Here is a 21,149-nt window from a genome sequence, read left to right on the forward strand (position 1 = left end):
ATAAAAATACTTATGAAAGCCAGTTATATGATATACTGTATTATGTTCAGGGCTTGGGAACTATGACATAACACTTACTCAGTAAGAATTCTTTAAATTTAAAAGCTAACTAATATTTTGCACATTACTCACATGATTTGACCCTTGTTCCAAAAGCTAAGTTCTACATTTGACTTATCCTAAATTTGAATTCTGTAAATTTTCTCTTGGTGGTTAAGTCTTATCCAACAGGCACACTGATATAAAACACACTAACTCATAAGTCTATCAGCATATATATATATTTTAAACTATTAAAATTGGGTTCATACACTTTAATATTATGGAGATAGATGTAGTTATTATATAGCATGCCTTAACCCACCTATGAATGCAATTTAATTTCTTTAGAAAACCACAGAGGCAATTTTTCTAAGTTTTAAGGACTAGACATTTCACAACGTTTACAAGGAATGGTGTAAATGTTCACATCAGTATTCAAAGATCTAAGATAGCATCTAAAGTCAACAATATCAAGATTCTGCTTCCACTGACCAGTTCACCAAGGAAAGGGGAAAGCATTTAAATCCTGGTCAGAATATACGTTAATAAAATTCAGTAATTTTAACATATTTCAGTGATTTCCTTGAATAAAATTTATAGTTACCAAAAAGCAAACGAAGTAGCAATACACTGGGAACAAACTGATTATAAGACTTAGAAAATTTTACAAAATGGAATTAAGAGTGCTGTCTCGTCACAGTGGCTTTTTTAGATCCAAAAACCCTGCTCATTATTTTTCTGTCAAATTACTTTAACAGCCTAAAATGTAAAAAGAGAGAAAATGTAGTTAACAAATGGTTACACCAGGAAAACACTTGGGGGACTTGAGTGCTTGCTGGCCTTTAGTTAATGTCTAGAATCCCCTGTAGCTGCAGAGGACCCACTGTTTTTCAGTCATCTGGAAGAGTTTTGCATTTGCCTTCTCCACTACAAAAATCACACACACAAATAACAGAGAGAAGAATTTATTATTTAGAGATATTCTAGAAAATATAGCAAGAATGAACAAGAAATTTTGGCATAAAAACAAAACACCCAGTGCCCATCTGGCACCTAAGCTATAGAAAATCTTGAACTTTCATAAAAACCAGTATCATTGCGACCCTTGGTATACTGGAATTCAATGTGGGTTATATACATTTTTTAAGTTATCAGTGAGTGAAATCACTAAGAGGAATCACTAAGGAAATAAAACTAACCTAGTCACATTTATTCAAAACAGAAATAACATCATGCATTTATTTGAAGGTTTCTGTGAAAATGTGCATGGAGTGAACCATTCACCTTCAGGACTTTTACATAAAACTTAACATTAAATTAACTAGAGGTATCTTAAGGAATTACAATTAGGGATACGGTTTAAATGAACTTACTAATGTTTTAAAAGAATACAAAAGGTTAAATATCTTATAATAAACACCTGATTTTTTAATTCTTAGAATTAAAAAAAAATCTTCAAGTAAAAATATGGACTGCAGTATAACAAGGGTTTCAAAATGTTAATAGCTTAAATTTTTAACATGCTACTAACTCTCTCTCTAAAACTATACTGAGGTAGATGGTCATCATAGGATGCCCACATAGGTAGTTAAACAAAGCACAAACCTTCTGCATATGGTACGACTATCAAAGCTCTGTCAACGAATACAGTGTTTGTCAGATGCTGTGCCACAACTGCTGAGTCCGGATCATGAAACTTAACAAAGCAGACACGGGATGAGACTGGCAAAGGCGAATCACTAAAAAATAAACAGATAACATAAAAGAAGAGAAAAATATCAGCTGAAACACGAATGATTCACAAACAACATTTGCATTCCAGAAGTAAAAGAGGCACATAAAAATACATGATAATACGTATATTACTTTAGTCAACCAGTTAAAAAAAAAAGACACTTCCAATACAGTATTACCCACAGAACTGACAAGAAATTGCACTTAGACAAAAACAATCACTGTTTAAATTTACAATGTATTAAGTTAAAAACAGACACCAACCTCTCAGAGTTTGAGCAGACCACAAAAAAGTTAACATTTATTTCATAATACAAGTAATAGCCACTTTAAAATACAGGTACCAGGTACTTAGTTTCAACTTAAAAAAACTTTTCATTATGGCTAACTTTTCAGAGTTAAAATGAAAAATTTCCACTCCAGAGACAAAAGAATATTGTGGGAAAGTACATCTGTTTGATAGCCAATGAGTTTTCTTGACTAAATTCCCTGTCCTTTCACCTATAGCATATTAGAACTCCTAGACATTATAATTAAGGCTCTCTCACTTAGAGCACTTCCACAGAAGCAAAAATATTAAGTACACGTGGGGGTAATACTCAACAGCACCCTTCCCCTTACTATTAGGCAAAATTTCAATAAACAATAAAAGATCACTTTCCTCAGCAATTGCTTTCTTATGTAAAACAAAAACAAGTTGCTAAGGTGCAAGCAATGGCAGCTCTAAGTAAGACAGAATAGGTAGGGAGCACGGTTGTTCTTTTTTAAAATATAGGATGGTTAAAATTTTTGCCACTAAACTCTCGGTGAAGGAAAAGATTTAAATAAAAGCATCGGTTGCTCTCCAACACCAAACCAAAAGCTATTTGAAAATCAATGTCCTAAGGCAGTAGTAATCATGTCATCCCTGTTTTACATTAGAATCATCAGTGGGATGATTCCAATTAAGATTCCAATTAAATCAAGATCGCTGATGAATGAAGTACTGAGCGCAGCCTCCTTCTTTAATTCTCCCTGGCAGTTTAATATGTGCCCTTGGTAAAGAATCACTGCTTTATTATAACAAGCCAATCACATCTTGAGACTTAATAAATGAAGAGGGAAATCCTGTAATATTTTTGAATGTTATCAGAAGGGGGTCTTTGTTAACTTTTCTAAGCAAATAAGCTTTTCATGTGTATATAAAAATTTAATTACATCAGATTTGGTCACATTAAGTATTTCAGATAAAAGTATTTGCTGATGAAAAGAAAAATTCTTATTAATTTGGACACAACACGAAAATAAAAAATTCTTATAATGTGAAGACTAACAGGAAACTATACAACCTGAGAACCCTAACCCATTCCAGTGTCTAATGTAAGTTTCCCTAAGGGCACTATCCACAAGCACAGATTCCCATCAAGGTTCAAAGCAAAGCTGTCAACATGTATATCCAAATGGTTTACTACATCTTATAGAAGTTTACTGCTGAATGTTTCTGAAAGCATCACTGGTCTAAAATTTAACTACGCTGCCCCAGCATAGTGGAAAAACGCTGCTTCCTTAGTCTTAGCACTAAAGCTACACAGCCCTTTGTCTTTCTTTTATGACATATACATTAACCACTAAATTAGAAAACTCTATTTAAATGCTGCTATCACTTTATGTTAACACCTAATGTAAGTAGTAAGCACTTAAGTTTCTTAAAAAGTAACGTCTACCATTTCTTTGACACCATCTATTGTCATCTAACTAAAAGAAAAAAAAGATAATCAAATATTAGGTTGTTAAAATTAGGAAAGTATGCCTACGTGCTCCCAAAGTATTTCTATTTACAAGGATATCTTAAATACTCACATGTCTTTTCTACCCACTCATGTATGTGCAGCAGTTATTTAGCTCTATCAAACCTGTAAGTGGTCGTGAGGTAAAGATACAATATGAACAATTTTAATATCATAGAAAAGAGAGTCACAGTAAGACAACTTAGAAGGGCAAATAATTCTTCCCTCCTCAATTTAAATGGCTGTTTAAAACCACTGCTATTTGGTCCCATGATTATATTGTTGCATTTCCTAGTTAAAATCAGTAAAAAACACGTTAGGAAAAATGATTGTCTTTACTCCTTTAAGAATTAAAATAGAAGAGGCAGTGCAGTTGAAAACCACCAAGGAGTAAGACAGGGAAAAGTGAGCCTTGTGTGATGCTCCTGTCCTTTACCTAAGAGTGGTGGTGGACTGTTTCTAATGTTTCTTAAAGTGTTTTCTAAGGGTTGTTTCAGAATCCTCTGCGGTGAACAAAGAAATTCAGATTTCTCTTTTCCTTCTCAAGCCCTGAAAACCCTTTTTTAAATAGGAGGGCTCTGATTCTTAACAAGATCCCTACTTGATGTTTGTGCCTGCTGAAGAGGGACTTCTGGTTTGGGCTAATTCTTTCAACTCCCACTGTAACACTGTGCTAACCATTTCTCAGTAGAGAATTTTGAGCTTATAAACAAAGCATATACTAAGCCTAACAAAACGGCAAGTGTGTGACAAAGGTAATGACTCCGTTGACCTCACAGCCCTTCCCCTCATTGTCTTATTTAGTTCTAAAAAATTCAGCAGAATGCTGCATTGATTAAAAAAATGTTTAAAGGTAAACCAAGTTCTCTCCCATACCTAACTTATACTGAGTTACTTAAATGATCGTTAAAGTGTTTACTTTTCGTCACTGAAAAATTAATGAATTTAAATTTATCTGTAGCATTAACAGTAGCCTTCAGTTACTGCATAACTAACATGTGGTTCTTTGGGATCATTATCTGCTAAGAGCTCTGGTTATATTCTCCATTCTGAAATCCCATGAAAACCAAACATTTGAATAATACCTAGTAGGTGCAAAAGAATGATTCCACTCACAAGTTGCTTGGCTAATCAAGGAAATTCTGTTCAACTGGTAAAGAAGAATCACAACACTGGGATTCAAATACTAGCTTTGACACTGGTAGAGGGGTGTGGGTATACAAAACAACCTATGTGAATTTCAGTTCACTCACTTGTAAAACAGGGTAAAATGCCTTCCTCCTCTGATTTGTAAGGACTGAGCAAGATAAAATAGGAAGCATCTAGCATACAATAGAGAAACAACGTTGAATTTCCAATATGCATTTTAGCAAAAACTAGAATCCAAAGTAACTTTTTCTTTTAAAAAGGAAGAATGAGGGAACACTGACAGATGCTTTCAGATAGCTGTAGGTAGGGTTAGTAACACTGAAGAGGGGTATAGAATACTATTTCTTGTGAAGACAGAGCATATTACTACTGGGTGAAATCACATTCCAACAATTTCTGGCTTAAAAGAACCAAGAAATAGATGGATTTAATAATGAAACAAAGGGAGAAACCTTCTTGAAGAGGTTGTCACTGCAATGTCTGAAAATACCAGATTCCAGGAATTTCTCCCCTGAAACAGGTATTTAGAACTGACATTAGAGTTTCAGTTGGTGTGGTCTGGGGCTTAGTCATATAAGGTACTTTAAAAATGCACCTCAGGTGATGGCGATAACCCCAAGCGAATTCATATTCTAGAAGAGGAAGTTAAACTTGTCAGTTGGTGACAGAGGAAAAGCAGTTAAGTTGAACAGAGAAGGCAGGGAGCAGGGGTGTTGTATTTTTGTATAGGGTGATTAGGTGATATTGGAGTAACAAAAGGAAGCAAGCACGCCAGGGGCATATCTAGGGATAAGAGTTCCAGGTGGATATGAATGACTTTTGGGAAAAACATACCCACGCACCCGTAAAAAACTCAAATAGTAAATGTGCTTACAATTAGTAGAATTTTACATAATCCGAGCTATTCAATCTTACTCTGTAAGAGTAAATTTTTGGAAAAAATTTTGGAATGATGAACCAACCCCTTTAGACTATTAGGACTCTACAGTACATTGGCCCCAGCAAGCTACCATTGAAAACTGTAGCCACCTTAAATAAACTGTCACATAGTATTTCCAAATTGTGCAGGTCAGATAAGCTATTGAGATTTAAATTAGTAAAAACAAAACAAAACCAAAAGCCAACATTAAATGAAAAGTAAGCATCTACACTCATACTATTCAAACTGGAAAAGTCACTGAGGTAATGCAACATTCACTATCTTGTAACTTTGTACATTTTCAGAAGAGAAAATGATCTTTACGTGGGAGCATATATGAAGGAATCAAAGAACAAAAATGTGTCAATATTTATCTCTTCCTCCCAATATAGGGAAAGGAATCCTCTTAATGCACAGCACCCAGATCACACTGCCTGGTGCATACAGCGATCCTGGTTATTGATGGAACCACTCCTTTCCCTACAGAGCAAAATGCCAGACTCTGGTTCACGACTCCCTCTAAAGCATGGACCATACATTAATGTAAAAGAATAACCAGTAAATTACCTACACCTTTCTTTGTCATCTATTTATAAAAGCATAAAGAGAACATTTTCAAAATAAAACATTTTAAAGTCAGCAACTATATTCTTAACGACTTGTAGGATTGGAAATTTTTTTTCTTAAGTAAGTCTAATATCTCAAATACTGTAACAGGATTACAATTAAGTAAACAATAATAATCAGATGTGTCATTTTTGTTTTCTGCCATTTCACTGTTTATTAATTTTACTAACAGTTTAACAAATGGTATGTTGAGAGAAAATAACAGCCAAAAGCCATTTCTGTGTGTTCCTATTATGAAGGCTATTTGTCCTTCATTCTCAAAGTAAATTTCTGTTCAAAATAACTGTAACAAAAGCATGTTTGGTCCCAGAATTCTACACTTCATGTAAATTAATAACTCTGAAACCTCTCTCCACGTGCATATTACCACCAAAATTAAAGACAATACAACATTTGAAAACACTAACAATCATTTGAAATTCTTTTAAAGTAGAAACTGATAAAATATGGTAACACTTAACAAATAACACAGTTATGATCAATTTCTATTAATTATTTGAGAGAAGTGTACAGAGATTAATGATTTATTACATCTACAACAGTGGATTCCTTGAGGATTCCAATTTCCTGTTTAGTACTTAAGTGACATCATAAAAGTCTCATAATTCAGCGGATACTGAATATCCACTGACAATAAAATTTGAATTTTCACTCTCTCCAGAGAGCACACAACTGTTTTATCGTTTCAAATTTTTGTTCTAATATATATCACATCTTGTCACAGCTTCTATAAATTTTCTCTTCACGATTGTTACACTCATTTAATACTTCTGTGATTAAAAAAAGAAATGAGACAATAGGATAAAAACAAAAAGACATATACTCTAAATTTTAAAATTTAACACTATAAAATTCCCTCGGAGGAGCAATTCTGAAATCTCACAAATGTGTACATTATTTAAACAAAGGAAAACCCTAGGTTTCAGCTGTAACTCATTTTGTCATTATAAAAACTACTAAAGCTCACTGAATTGTCTGTCAAAGAGTATTAACTCTGAATTATGTTCACCGGGCCAGGATCACTGAACAATATTTATCAATAAGCGAACAGCAGCCCACAAAGTTCCACATAAAGTTAACACAGAAATGAATAATCTTCGAAGAACTCAAAGAAACATTTCATTTTTTAAAAAGGAGATGAACCTTTCCAAAAAATACATACAGTGGGTAGTCTGTATTGGTTTAAGAGCCCATAGAACGACCACGCTGGAGCACTTTAAGGGAAAAAAAATCCCAAGATGAGAAGTCACTGTCTCCTTATCCCCCAAACGCTGCCCCTGCCCCTTTGCATTATTAGTAGGCCGCCTACCCAGACTTAAACCGCCAGCCTTCACTAAAGCAACCTAACGCAGGGTAGCACGGACAACGGCCTAGGAAACGGTGTGGTTAGGCCCACGCTGGGGAGGAGTTAGCAAAAATGGTGATGGTGGACGATACTCACTCAGGCGGGAAGAGGCGCAGTTCGTCGATCTTGCCTAGGAAACCGAAGAGGGTCCGCATTTGCTCGGAGCTAGCGCTCGGGGAGACATTAGTCACCTGGATCACCTCGGTGCCACCGCCGCCGCCGCCTCCGCCGCCGGGCCCGCCGCTGGGGCCCGGGCCTGCAGTGCTGGGGACGACGGTAGTGTTGCTCATGGCGCTGCTCGCGTTCTCGCTCCTGCTTTAACACATCAAACACACAACAAACAGTGAGAGGGAGGGGGAAGAGGAACCGGTTCGCCGGAAAGGAACAGGACGGTGTCCGAAGCTGCAGCCGCTGCTGCCGTCGCCGCCGTTTCTCCGCCCCGCCGCTCGCCGGGGGGAAGGAAGACAGCGCGCGAGTTCGAGACCACGAGAAAACAAACGGCCGCCCCCACCTCGCCTCCAACCACCGCACTCGCGGCCCAAGCTCCCCACAATGCCTTGCGGCGCGCGGGCGCGTCACCGGCGGCCCCGCCCAGCAAGCCACGCTCGCAACGAGACCCGCAGCGAGAGAAACGCGAGAAGGACCGCGGTCCCGGGAAGGCGTCATCCCCGTCCCTTTCCGCTCGTATTTTTTGCTTTATTTTGTTTTTTAATGCGAAGAGTGGAAGCCGTTAACTTTGTTTTTCTTTAACGCAAGTCTTTACTCCTCGGCAAAAAACTGCACACTTTGGCAACTATTCTTATTAAAAATGCCCACGATATTTCTTTATAAGTATCTTCTACAGATTTGTCCAGCTGCTGATGAAATTTACACCCCTAGCTGTCAAGATTTTCCTCCCCACGACTATAAAATTTTCTTAATCTTTACACACATCTTGATAACATTAAATTTGTAACCAATTTGCTTTGTCAATAAAATCTTCATACTTACTAGTGCTTTATAAGCTAATTTCACAAGTTTACTCTTTAAAGAACATTTTACACCTAAAAATATATTCAAGTATATGATCTAAAATTTCTACAGAAAAACTTGATTTACATGCACATTTTTGCATAAAATAATTTTGAAGCTTTTAATTAAAGATCCTTGCCTAATTTTTCAACCTCATGTGAAATATTCTTCCACTTTCATCCAGTGTTATCCGATGACTTGCAGTTCCCTAAACCTGATAATCTTTCATTTCACCGTGCCGTTACACAAGTTATTAATGACCTCCCTCATTTTATCTAACTGCTATCCTCCACAGGGCCTTTTCCTTGCCTCACTGCCACAACTTCTGCAGTGAGGGCTTCCTCCTTTCTGCTCAACAAGAGGTACATATATTTGTTACTTTGGCATGTATCTCTTACAAAGCTGTGAGTTTTCTGGGTCAGTTTAAGACCTAGCACTATGTCTGTCACATAGTCATTGCTCAATAAACGTGCTGAAAACATGCACAATGTGTCTTAATGACAGTGTCATTTATTCTAAGGCAATTATTAAATAATTTACTTGACCCTGAATATTTCTGGATGCCAAAACCTGAGGCCTTGTAGAATATTTTGAGTAATAAATACCTCTATGGAATAATGCAACAGAGGGCATAATTTGTGAAAGAATAGAAACCGAAGTTACTGAGATTTGGATGTAGATCCAATTGGCTAGGTTTACTTACTAGTTAAGTCATTTCTGCTAGTTCTTATACAGACAAATGGGTTGGATGACTGTAAGCCTAGCAAAATTACAAACTAAAACTAACTGCATGTCATTCATAAATCTGTAACTGTGAATATAAAACACATCAGATAATTTATTTTCTTATTTTGAATCAGACACATGTAACTGACAAATGGAGGCCACCAGAGTGGCCCAGCCCACATAACAAATCTAAACACAAATCAACCTGCATTTACAGGAAACACCTGTTAAGGAAACCTAACATACACAAATTGCAATCTCCCAACTCAGCTTAAGCAAGTTTACCTTGTTCTAGAAAATAGGACCCGCTAGGCTGATTAGGAAATTCATTACTTCCTGACCAATGCCTCTTCTATCACTCTATAAAACTCCCTCATGCCCAAAATCCCTTGGGAAGAGTGCTCCATTGCTTGTCAGGTGCTTTACTCTCCCAATTCATGTATTGTTTTCCCTTGAATAAACAGCTTCAAACTCCTTACTAAATTGTTTTAGTTTTGTCACTTGACAAGGTGAACACTTACTAGAAGTGCCTACTATGTGCTAAGCATGTTTCAAAGTTCTATGGTAAAAGGGCAAATAATACATGGGCAGGATTCATGCCTGTCATTAAAAAATAGTTAACACCTTTTTATTTTCTGTGCTAGATGCACAAAAATCTTTTTATTCCACACTTTTCTGTATGTTTGACATATTACATAATTAAAACTATAAATCCAAACCAAAGAAAAACATAGTTCCAAGATAAATCTTTTAAATCATCAGAAGCCAGGTTATATACAACTTACTGAAATTCAAGTAGATGATGATCCCATATGGAGAAACGGAGTGGCAAAAAAGAATCTTATTCTAACAAGGAGGATTTCTGAGTATTTTCTTTTCAAATCATTAGCAGCTAAAAAACAAAAATAAAAACACACAAACAAACAAAACAATGTGACTTAGAGCCAGAAGACTGTCTTAAAATACAACCCTGTCATTAAGTGTGATCTGAGGAAATTTCACTTCATTTCTAAGAATCTATTTCACTCAGAAGCTGAGTGCGGAGCTGAATCATAATTTTGAAGATCCTTTTAGGTCTAGTAAATAGATTAAATAAGTAACTACCTTGCATGATTATTGTCTGTTTCCCATAAAAATGAAATAGCTAAAGTCAAGTGACAAATATATCAAAACAAATTAACAAATATATCCAATCTACACTAGTCTTAAATCACTTTAGATTCATTTAGGCTCCCAATTAAGACTATAAAAAGTACAGGACCTGGAGACAAGTATTACGCCTATCTTATTTACTTTAACCCCAGTATCATGAGAATTTTTTTTTAAGAAAAAAACTCACAAATTCCTTCAAATATTCTGCACCAAGTATGTTTCAGGATTTTCCTAGCCACTAAAATATAGCAGAAAAAAAAAAAGACAGGCAATGTTCTTGATCTCATGAAATTCCAGGTCCAATATGGCAAACTCAACAAACAGAAACAAAGATGTGAAAATAGACAGGTACAGGAGACAAGGGAAGTGTTATCTGAGCTGAGACCTTATTAAAAGGAGGAAGCAAGCCATTTGAATTTCTAGGGGAAGAGCAATCTAAGCAAAGTAAATAGTCAATCAGAAAGGTCCTGGGAGTAAGAGTAACTTTGAAGCTTTCAAGGAAAGTAGGAAGACCATTCTTTGTAGATTAAACACTTCCCAGTTAATATATCAGAGAGAGACTTCTAAGAAGATCCTGTCAGTGTCATGTGGAAAGTGAAGTGAAAGAAGCATGCACAGGGAAGAGCCACAGTTCATTCTGGGGAGTGGGTTTGAGAAGGCTTTCAGTTATATTTGACTAATGAATACTACCAGTCTTACTAATAATGGTCAATGCTATTTCTAATGTAAAGCATAAAATAAGCTGTCATTTTGGCCTTTGTAGTCATACTCTGGCCTGTTAAGTCATATTTGGCCTATACATGCAAATTACAGTGCATGACTTCTGATAGACTTTTGAAATATGGAAAATAACAAATTCCCCATAGTAGGGCCCTACTGCTCATGGGTGAGGAACTGTAACTACCACCACACTGCTAAGAAAAATTTAAAGTGGAGCTTGATATTGGAAGGAAAGTCTGTCAAAGAATATTAGAAAATTACACTTTATGCAAATCCTGAAGAACAATACCAATCCTCTCAGTCATAATGAACAAGGTTTAGTTCTTTCCAGTCTCAAGGTTCTAAAAGATCTCATGTATAAAAGAATGAAGCTAAACCTCTGTCTTACACTACTCACAAAAACTAACTTGAAATGGACTAAATCCTTAAAATGTAACACCTGAAATGATAAAACTCCTAAAAGAAAATACAGGATAAAAGCTCCTTGACGTAGGACTTGGCAATGATTTTTGGGTGTCTAAAGTATAAGAAACAAAATTAAAAATAAGCAAGTGGGACTACATCTAACGAAAAAGCTTCTGGATGGCAAAGAACATGATCAATAAAGTGAAAAGATAACCTATGGAATGGGAGAAAATATTTATAAACTATGTATCTGGTTAGGGGTTACTATCTAAAATATACAGGGAACTTCAAAACACCTCACACCTGTTAGAATGACTAGCATCAAAAAGGCAAAGAGATACATACTGAGGATGTGGAGAAAAGGGAACCCTTGTGCATTCCTGGTGGGAATGTAAATTTGTGCAGTCACAATGGAAATGGAAACACTACGTCAAAGAGGTATCTGTATCCCCATGTTCAAAGCAGCATTATATACAATAGCCAAGACATGGAAACAACCTGAGTGTTCACTGACAGATGAATAGACAAAGAAGTTGTGGTATACATACATATAAAACAGAATATTACTCAGCCATAAAAAATGAGAAAACCCTGCCATTTGTGACAACATAGGACCTTGAGGGCATTATGCTAAGTGAAATAGGTCAGATAGAGCAAGACAAATACTGTATAATCTCACTGAAATGTGGACTCTAAAAAACAAACCAAAAAACCCCCAAACTCATAGAAAACAAGAACAGATTTGTGGTTATCAGAGGTGGTGGTGGGACTAGGAGAAATGAAGGCCAAAAGGTACAAACTTCCAATTATAAGATAACTAAGTAATAGGGATGTAATGTATGATATAACTAAACAGTGCTGTATGATATACATGAAAGTTGTTAAGAGAGTAAATCCTAAGTGTTCTTACCACAAAGCTTTTTTTCTTCTTATTGTCTATCTATGAGATGATGGACATAAACTAATCCTGTGGTAATTATTTCAAGACGCATTTAAGTGTAATTGTTATGGTGTACACTTAAATTTATATAGTGCTGTATGTCAATTATCTTTCAATAAAACTGGAAAAAAGAACAACTGCAATAAAGGTATTTCTAAGGAAAAGAAAAAGATCTCATGTATTTAGATGGAAGTTCTTCAATTAAAAGATACAATAGACACAGGTATGTATAATAACTCACTGGACAACATGCTCCCAGTTGGATAAGTTAAGTTACCTTTTACTGTTAGCCACCTTTGTTCAAGCTATGGAAAAGACGCTAGAGTCCTCCAAATAGACATAATTTTGCAAATCTGTACAAGCAACAGGTCTTTTATCAAGTCAATTGTTAAGCAGCTCTTTCCCTCTAGCAAATAAACTTTTTGAAGACAGGGAAGGCAATGTATTAATCTCTGTGTTTCTCCCCTTTCTGCTGCTCCATCTAAATGAAGGCGAGAGACTAACAGATGAGTTACCATTAAGGGATTGATGGACAGATAGATGGAAGGACACAATGCAGGACAGAAAAAAAGTCTACTTAATTTTATTTTCAAACACTTGTTTTGTTAACTAATATTGTCTATCAATAGCAGAGATTCTATATTTTTTTAAAATTGACGGCATAGGGTCTGTGAATACCTTGAAATTGTAGGGAAAAATCCATACATGCCCATTTTTCAAAAATTTGTTTTTATGATTAACATACAGGGAAAAGTAGATTGAGCATTAAGATATTGTTGCCCATATCTGTGTGCACAGTACACTCAGCCATGGTCCATATGTATGACTTGGAAAATCAGTCAATTTATTTGTCACAGATTTGTTTGGCTTTTGGACTGAATGGGGTCAACAGAAATATCTGGAGGGGGAAGGTCCAGGTACTAAGTACTCACTACTATCCTCTATGTTACGTAGGTTTCTTTTGGAGCCTCAACTGAGAAAAGACCATTTGAGGGACTGCTTCATAACCTTAAAAAAAATCTGGTAATTATATGTATCTTTAAATAAATAGTTTCAAGCATTTTAATATTAAAGAATGTTCCCTAATCAAGGAATTAGACATTTGTACCATTTGAGTTCTTTTTTTTCCCCTTACGCTATAAAATTAACTATCTTCATGAAGGAAAGTTATTTCTAAAGAGTCTTATAAAACTGGTAAAACTGAAAGTGTACTCAGCTCAGTAATTAGAAGAGCTACATTAAATGAATGCTTTTAAAATGTCCTTTAATCTTCCCAGCACTTAAAGGTGCCACAGTGATTGAGAATGCAGGCCTACAGTCTAACTGAAGTGGCTCTACCACCAATTAAGGTATTTGCGATCTTACTGTGGCTCATTACTTTGTACTTCAATTCTCTTATCTGAAAAATGGGTATAAAATAATGCCCACCTCACTGGGCTATTTTTAGGATGAAGTGAGAATACTAATACAAATGCTTAGAAAACATAAATATCAATTACTATTATCATCCCTACTCTACAAATTAAAAATCTTTCACTTTTCAATAAAGTGAATAGTTAGCTCAACTGGGTTCCATTTTATACCATCACTCTATTTTAGGCTAACACCTTGGGGTATTCCTACTTCACCATTCAAATAAAAGATATGAATCAGAAGTATCGATTTACATAGTGAGAAGAGTTTCTTACTTAAGATCCCCACAATTTAATGATAGGGTTTTTTTGTGGCATATTTTTTAAAAAGGTTATAAAATGATAAATGTAAAATGTTAAATATTCAAATTATATGAGTGTAAAAAGTAGAGATTCTTCATCCCACTCCCCTGTGCATGTTCTCAACCACTATAATAGGTGCTGGCTATAATTAGCCAATGTGAGCCCCAATTTCCTTATGTGATACGTGATTCTTATATCATATAAAGTTTTTAAGATTAGAAGTAGTAAGGATATGAAGTACCTTGCACAGTGCCCAGCACACAGGTATTCAATAAATGATACGTATCATTACAAGAAAGTCTGTATTCAACTTCCTCTTCTTTTCAATGAATGAATAATACTTCTGTCTAACCTTAGAGCATTATTGTCAAATGTGAAAATACTTTGTAAACTGTTAAGTGGTAAGAAACATGTGAAAAATACTTTTATTAGATGCCCCTTCTTTAAGCTGCTGCTGCAAAGGAAGCATGATGACAGATTTCAGATTTTCATGTTCATTTTGTTCCTTTTTGTAAGAGGGAAATGAAAATGATATATTCCTAAAGCTAGTGGACCATAATTCTTTTGCACTGAAAGTAAAAATAGAAGACTAACAATTTATATCAAATATTAAACCTCCTAGAGCAAGCTCACTGCTTCCTGACTCAAAAGTAAGAAACAGAAGCACAGGGAACATACAAAGGATATACAAATGAATAATCTAAAATAAAATGCACTGTCTCCAGAAGAAATTACCACATACAAACCCAACAACAAAATACAATTCAAAGCTGCATTCGAAACTATGTATAAATATGCAAAATATGTTCTGTCTTCCAGGAAATGGTATAGATGTCTTCTACTGAATACTTTTAAAAGTTGGCAGTTATATGCCTAAGTGGAAAATACACGTGCAAAATGAAATTTTTAAAGGAAACTAAAGATATGTAACAAAAACCTTTACAGATGAATATTTAAAACATGAAAAGACCATATCCGATATAATCTTGCCCTCAATTTTGATAATTCAAAGCAACTTATTGATAGACCAAGGACAAACAGAAAGAAAACTTGAGTAGTAAGTATATAAGAATGTAAAAAATTCAACTCAAAAAATATTTGATAAGCAATATATGTTAGGTCTAACAATTCCAGTCAATGACAGTGTTAAAAAGCAAAATGTTCTCTCAATAGGTAACTTTAGCATAAAATAGCCCATCTCATGGATAGGGCAATATTCTGAAAGATAAACATTATACTGATTCAATATAGGCTAAATCTAAATCTGTTATTTTACAGAAAAAGAAAACTTCCTAGAAATGTCTGCCATCAAATTCACCTGGCTCTTGATAACATTAAAAAGTGCTTGAAAAATCAGCACAAATGCCTTCTTCCCTTACAATTTCTTGATTTGTCTGAATAAATTCATCTTATCAATTGTACCTTTTGACTTGAAAATATCTAACATGTAGCAATGTCCATAAAAATAACACAGCCATGTTTGAAGACCTTACTAAATTTTAATGGTAGTGCTAAGCCACTCTTTCTTTCCATTCTGAAATACAACAGCATTCTTTGGTCAATGTAATTCTTAGGCTCAGTATACTTTTGGTTTCTTCACTTTCTGTCTTCATTAAGCAAAGCTAGAAGAGTGAAAACTTCCGTATACTCTAATAGATGAATATGATAAGTTATAGCTAGACAAATTCTGCTACAAAAGGTAGCTATGCAGTAAGCGCCAATCCCTACACAGGAGATACCCATTTTATACTATTGTAATAGTTCAGTTTTTTAAAAAAAGCAAATACTTTACCTGAAATGCTCATGTTGAAAAAACAGTTGGGTTTTTTGTTTGTAATGCATTCTTTTGAAAGTTATACAATGCTAATTCCCATGAATATAACTATACACAACTACAGTTTCTCATAAAGCTCAATTCAAGCTGATAAGCTTTCAGTTTCCATCAATTTGAGATAAAACACATAATTTTCCCGATTGCATGAGGTAATAATTCTCACCCTCACTTGCTCCATCTGCACTTGCTACACAGGTACAATACACAGTGTACTATAGATACATACTTGTAAATTTTTTACACGCCAGTTTATATCTATTGACGTTTACCACAAGTGCAGGCTCCTGGATTTTTCAGAATTACTTTGCTATTAAACAGGATATACTTCTCTTATATGAAGTGCAACAATATTTCAACACAATGCTATAATTAAATGTCAATAATGAAATATTTAACGTTAGGTAGAAGCACAGATGAAAAAAACTACACCTTGCCTGTAATTAAAAAAAAAAAAATGTTGAACGAAAGAAGAATCTATTGTGGGGGAGAAGTGGCTACTGTAAAATTTTATACTTAGGCAGTTAATCCTCCAAAGGTACGCTGTCACATCCTACAAAAGAGAAAAAGGGTTTTCTCGAATAAATAAGTATCTTTTAAAACATAACTGAAATGTCTCTTAAACGGTTCAGGGACAAGAGCAAGTTGAAAATGATGAAATAAAAGCCACTATACAAATCATAATTATCAGGAAAGGTTTTAGAGAGATCTAGGTTCAAATGTCAGGTCATATCACTTATAGAGAAATTTGTGACCTTCGGCAAGTTTCTTAATCCTTCTTAGCCTCAATTTCTTCATCTGTAAAATTGGTCACTGTGCTAATTAAGAGATAGTAAAAGATGTATTATCAGCACTGAGCCTGGCACTTAGGGGTCAATAAAGTAAATACAATGTTTATTATCAAGTCAAACTTGGGGGGTGGTATTAGTGACCTTGCAAAAACTGGTATGGTCCTTACTTTACTATCAACTTTTTGCGTGACTGGTAGTGTAATTACTGGTACTCCTCTGCTGTTCATTTTTAATGCAAAGGTCTCTACAGAACTAAGGAAAAAAAGACCTAGGGTGGGGTTACAAACCGAATTTTTCGGTTGGCAAGAACCCGGACTCAGCCAAAACTGCGTGTGCTGCAGAATTAGTCTGTGGGTCGTCATCTTACATTTCAAATACCCAAACGACCCCCGCAGCCGGCTTGATGAAGGGTTAGAAGGATAATTCCCAGTGTATGCTTTTTAAAAGAAAACCACTTTTTCAGGCAAAAGAAAACTCTAGCACCCAAGATAATACTAAAGATGATGAGTTATTAATTGTTAAGTGACTCATTAAAGCCGTACATTTCTGACAAAAACTAACTTTCCAAGATAATCGATTTACTGAACAAGATTTTCATCTTCTACTTTAAGCTGAATATTTAAAACTTCATCTGCATTTAATTATTTAAAAAGCCAAATGACACAGGAATGATTATCCCTAAATTAATTAAAAAGGAGTGAGCTTTAAAAATGGTCAAGTAAACTGCCCAAAGTTACATGGCTTGTAAGATACAGAGAAGCTGGGATTCGAACTTCTATCGTTCCAGCTCCGAAGTACAAGCTGTTTTCGCTACTCTAAGGCTCGCGCTTCCACTTGTCTCCCCTAAACGGTCGGGTAGAGAGAACATTTATTATAAAACTTCTTTTTTTCCCTTCTCTGTTGCCAATCCTTCCATGTCACACTACCTCCTATGCTGGGATATAAACTCCATACAACAAGCAAGGCGCACTAATTCTAGGAGTCGGAGCATAGGGCCGGAGAACAGAAAATTGCTTTTACTTCCTACGCGGAACGGAGGTCGGGCGCCAGTACCACAAGCGACAAACCTAGGCTGGGGTCCAGAGAGGCTGCAGACCGCGCCCAGGTCTCAAGTTTTAGTCAAGGCCCACGTTCCGGCCAGGCGAGGGGAGCAGAAAAGGTTATCCTTTCCTGGCAGCCTGGCCGCGGCGGGAGCACATTCAAGGTTGGAGTCGCAGTAACAGTGCACACAGTAAACTCAAAATCCCTCTTCCGCTCGTTAAACGCACTTACTTGAGCGAAGTAATTCCAGGACACAAGGCCGGCACCGGCAACGGGAAGGGCTCCTCTGTCCTCCTGCCCCAGGCGCTGGCGGTGACGACATCTGAGCCGCGCCGCCACAGCGAAGGCCCGGCGCACGGAGCGCGCGCTCCCGGCAGGGGCGGGGCGGCCCAGCGGCGCCGCCTTTAAGCGTCACGGGCGGAGCTCTGCTTCTAGTCTCCGGGGTTTGAACATGTCGCGGCGGCTGAATCGAGCAACCGAGCGGGAACCCCGAGCGGGTTTCCGAGCTGAGAGGAGAGACTGTGGTGCCTCGGTACCCCAGGGACTGTTAAAGGCGGCGAGGAAGAGCGGCCAGTTAAACCTGTCGGGCCGCAACCTCAGTGAAGGTAAGATCCAGAGGTACGCCCCTGATTGTGCGTCCTTTCAGAAAGCACTTGCCCTGGGTAGCCTCCCTTTCCTCTGGCTTTGGCCCCCTTTGCCCCAGGCTGCTAGCCCGGATCGCCGTGCTCAGACTCAGGCACTCATCACACTTCCACTGCGTCGGCCAGCTGGTTTGGTTCCTACTTTCGCTCCCGGAATCTTTGATGCAGGGACTCTGCTAGGAATATGGCCAAAATTTAAACGGGACACTTTCTGGGATTTCCACATTCTATGGGATAAACAACATAATGTGTGACTGAATTAGCTATCAAATGAAGAGCAAATGCCTTTCTTTGGCCCTCTGTTCCCCCTCTTAGTTTAATCTCTTTGGGCACTTACCCACGCTAAAATTCTGTATTTTATCTGCTCCTTTGTGAATTTAGAGTGAATGCCGCTGTTCGCTGTCAAGACTCTTTTCTGTTTGCAACTGGACAGAATCCTAAATACAAGGAGTAATGATCATATTTCCTAAATTGAGGGTCAAGGTAGAGATCATACAATGAATTTGGGACCATCTTGAAAAATCTAGTGAGATCAAAATCAACAATCTGGATACCATGAATGAATAATTGTCAGATGCTCTTCCAATTATCTGTTGTGTAATGGAGGGCGTGGCAAGCAGGGGAGAGAGAGAGAATATGCCATTCTTCCTGTAACGTTTTCCTCTTCTTATATTCAGGTTTTAAACTATCTGGGATTAAAAGTTTCCATTACCTTCTAAGGATTGCTTTTTTATTGTGCCATGTATAGAATTGACCATGCAAACAAATACTGATTGAATGAATGAAAGAATATATGATAAAAATCTCTGCTCTACCGGGAAAAGCTTTTAATCAGTGAGAATGTATATATACACTTACTTTTCCCAAAGCATGGAACTCGTTATCTGATACCTGATTAAGTTTCACTCCTTACTTCCTGTTGGACTCTGCTCGGATAGGCCCTTCCTAACTACCCTATGTAAATACCATTGTGAATATTGTATTCTCTAACCTGTTTTTTAACTGCATTTATCACTATCAGAACTTATGTATTTGTTTTCTCTGCACTCCGCTAGGATATTAGTTCCATGAGCTCAGGGAACTTTGTTTTGTTCATTGTTATATCCCTAGCATTCAAAATGCGTTTGGTACATAGTAGATTCTTATTAAACATTTGTGGAAGGCATAAGTAAATGAATATTCCCAGATACTAAGTGGGTGCTGGAATGTACTTAATGATTGGACCTGTTGGTTTAGTCTATTAAAGTTTCAGGGAGCAAATGAATTTTGACTCTTAACTCCATGATCACGTGGATTAGGGCTGTTTAGGTTATTATTGTATAAACAGAGCCTAACACAATATCTGGTACATACTAGGTACTCAGTAAATGATGTCGAAGGAGAGAAAAGATGTAAATGGGAGAGACACATGATATTTATATGGTATTTATAACTTATATCTCAAAAAGGAATCCTTGTTACCATAAGATAAAAGATTTTTTTTTAATCTAATTGTAACCTTCAATTTCATCTGTCACTCAGCCTTTGATATTCAAACCGCTGTAATTCTGAACTATTCACATGGTCCATTATGGCAGTCATGCTTCTTATCTCCATATCTTTGCTCATGTAACTTTGAGATGCTTACCGTCCTGCGTTTTATTTTCTCATTTATAACGTGATAATAATAATAGGATCTACTAAAGTTTAAATGAGATAATACACATAAAATGCTTGGTACATAAAAAATACACAGTAAAAATTGGCTATTGCGTTCTTGCAGTAGCCTCCTAAGTGGTTTCCTGGATTTCTTTTTTTAAATCTCACCCTCTAAATCAATGTTGTTATCAAAAATTACCTTTCCAAAACATAGATCTTATAATGTCACTCATATTTAACGATTCTCCATATCCCATAAGATTCAGTATAAAGTTCTTAGTACAACATACAAAAGCTTTTTGAAATTTTCCCCTAAGTGTCTACAATAAGGCCTCCCGTCTCTTTTCGGAATCCCATAGTTTAACATCAATGACAATAAGAAAAAGTTGTCTTTCCCGCAAACAAGCATACTTTAAAATCTCTTTAAAACAGTTTTAGGTTTACAGAAAATTGAACGGATAGTACAGAGTTCTCATATACCGCCTCCCTAGCTTATATTTTTCCCTATTATTAACATCTTGCATTATGTAGTACATTTTTTACAACTGATCAACCAATATTGATACATTGTTATTAATTAAAGTCCACTTTTTTACATTACTGATCACTTATAGTCTTACACAGTTTGCTGAGTTTTGACAAATACGTAATGACATGTATCCACCATGCCTTAAAAATCACCTGAGCTCTACCTATTTATTCCTTACCCTGTTCCCCCTGAAGTCCTGGCAGCCACTCATCTTTTTACTCTTTCTGTAGTTTTGCCATTTCCAACATGTCATATAATTGGAGTCAAACAGTATGTAGCTTTATCACTGAATAACATTCTATGGTATGAATGTACCATTTTATTTCTCTATTTACCTTTCGAAGGAGATCTTGGTTGCTTCCAGTTTTTGGCAGTATGAATGAAGCTGCTGTTCATTTTCAGGTTTTTGTATGGACATAAGTTTTCA

General features: G+C 36.3%; 2 protein-coding genes across 13 annotated transcripts in view; one reads left to right on the plus strand and one right to left on the minus strand.

Moving 5' to 3' along the window:
- Positions 1–18,231, minus strand: part of SRSF11 (serine and arginine rich splicing factor 11) — a 38,295-nt gene extending 20,064 nt beyond the window's left edge. For 2 of the 11 annotated variants that reach the window (XM_064493458.1, XM_031465375.2), the window contains exons 1-3: positions 18,146–18,215; positions 7,679–7,897; positions 1,648–1,781 (exon numbers count right to left, since the gene is read on the minus strand). In XM_064493458.1, the coding sequence (XP_064349528.1) occupies positions 1,648–1,781; positions 7,679–7,872 (328 nt within the window). In that variant the 5' untranslated portion in view covers positions 7,873–7,897; positions 18,146–18,215. Of the gene's footprint in view, positions 1–1,647; positions 1,782–7,678; positions 8,099–10,104; positions 10,212–18,145 lie in introns of those variants that run through there. The other 9 variants (XM_010989022.3, XM_031465370.2, XM_031465377.2 and 6 more) reach the window with 8 other exon arrangements.
- A 90-nt stretch (positions 18,232–18,321) lies between these two features.
- The window catches only part of LRRC40 (leucine rich repeat containing 40), a 44,202-nt gene continuing 41,374 nt past the window's right edge, over positions 18,322–21,149 (plus strand). For both annotated transcript variants that reach the window (XM_010989018.3, XM_031465367.2), the window contains exon 1: positions 18,322–18,519. In XM_010989018.3, coding sequence (XP_010987320.1) covers positions 18,366–18,519 — 154 coding nt within the window. In that variant the 5' untranslated portion in view covers positions 18,322–18,365. The remainder of the gene's footprint in view (positions 18,520–21,149) is intronic.

This window comes from Camelus dromedarius, chromosome 14 (assembly GCF_036321535.1).
Source record: "Camelus dromedarius isolate mCamDro1 chromosome 14, mCamDro1.pat, whole genome shotgun sequence".
Classification (NCBI taxonomy): domain Eukaryota; kingdom Metazoa; phylum Chordata; class Mammalia; order Artiodactyla; family Camelidae; genus Camelus; species Camelus dromedarius.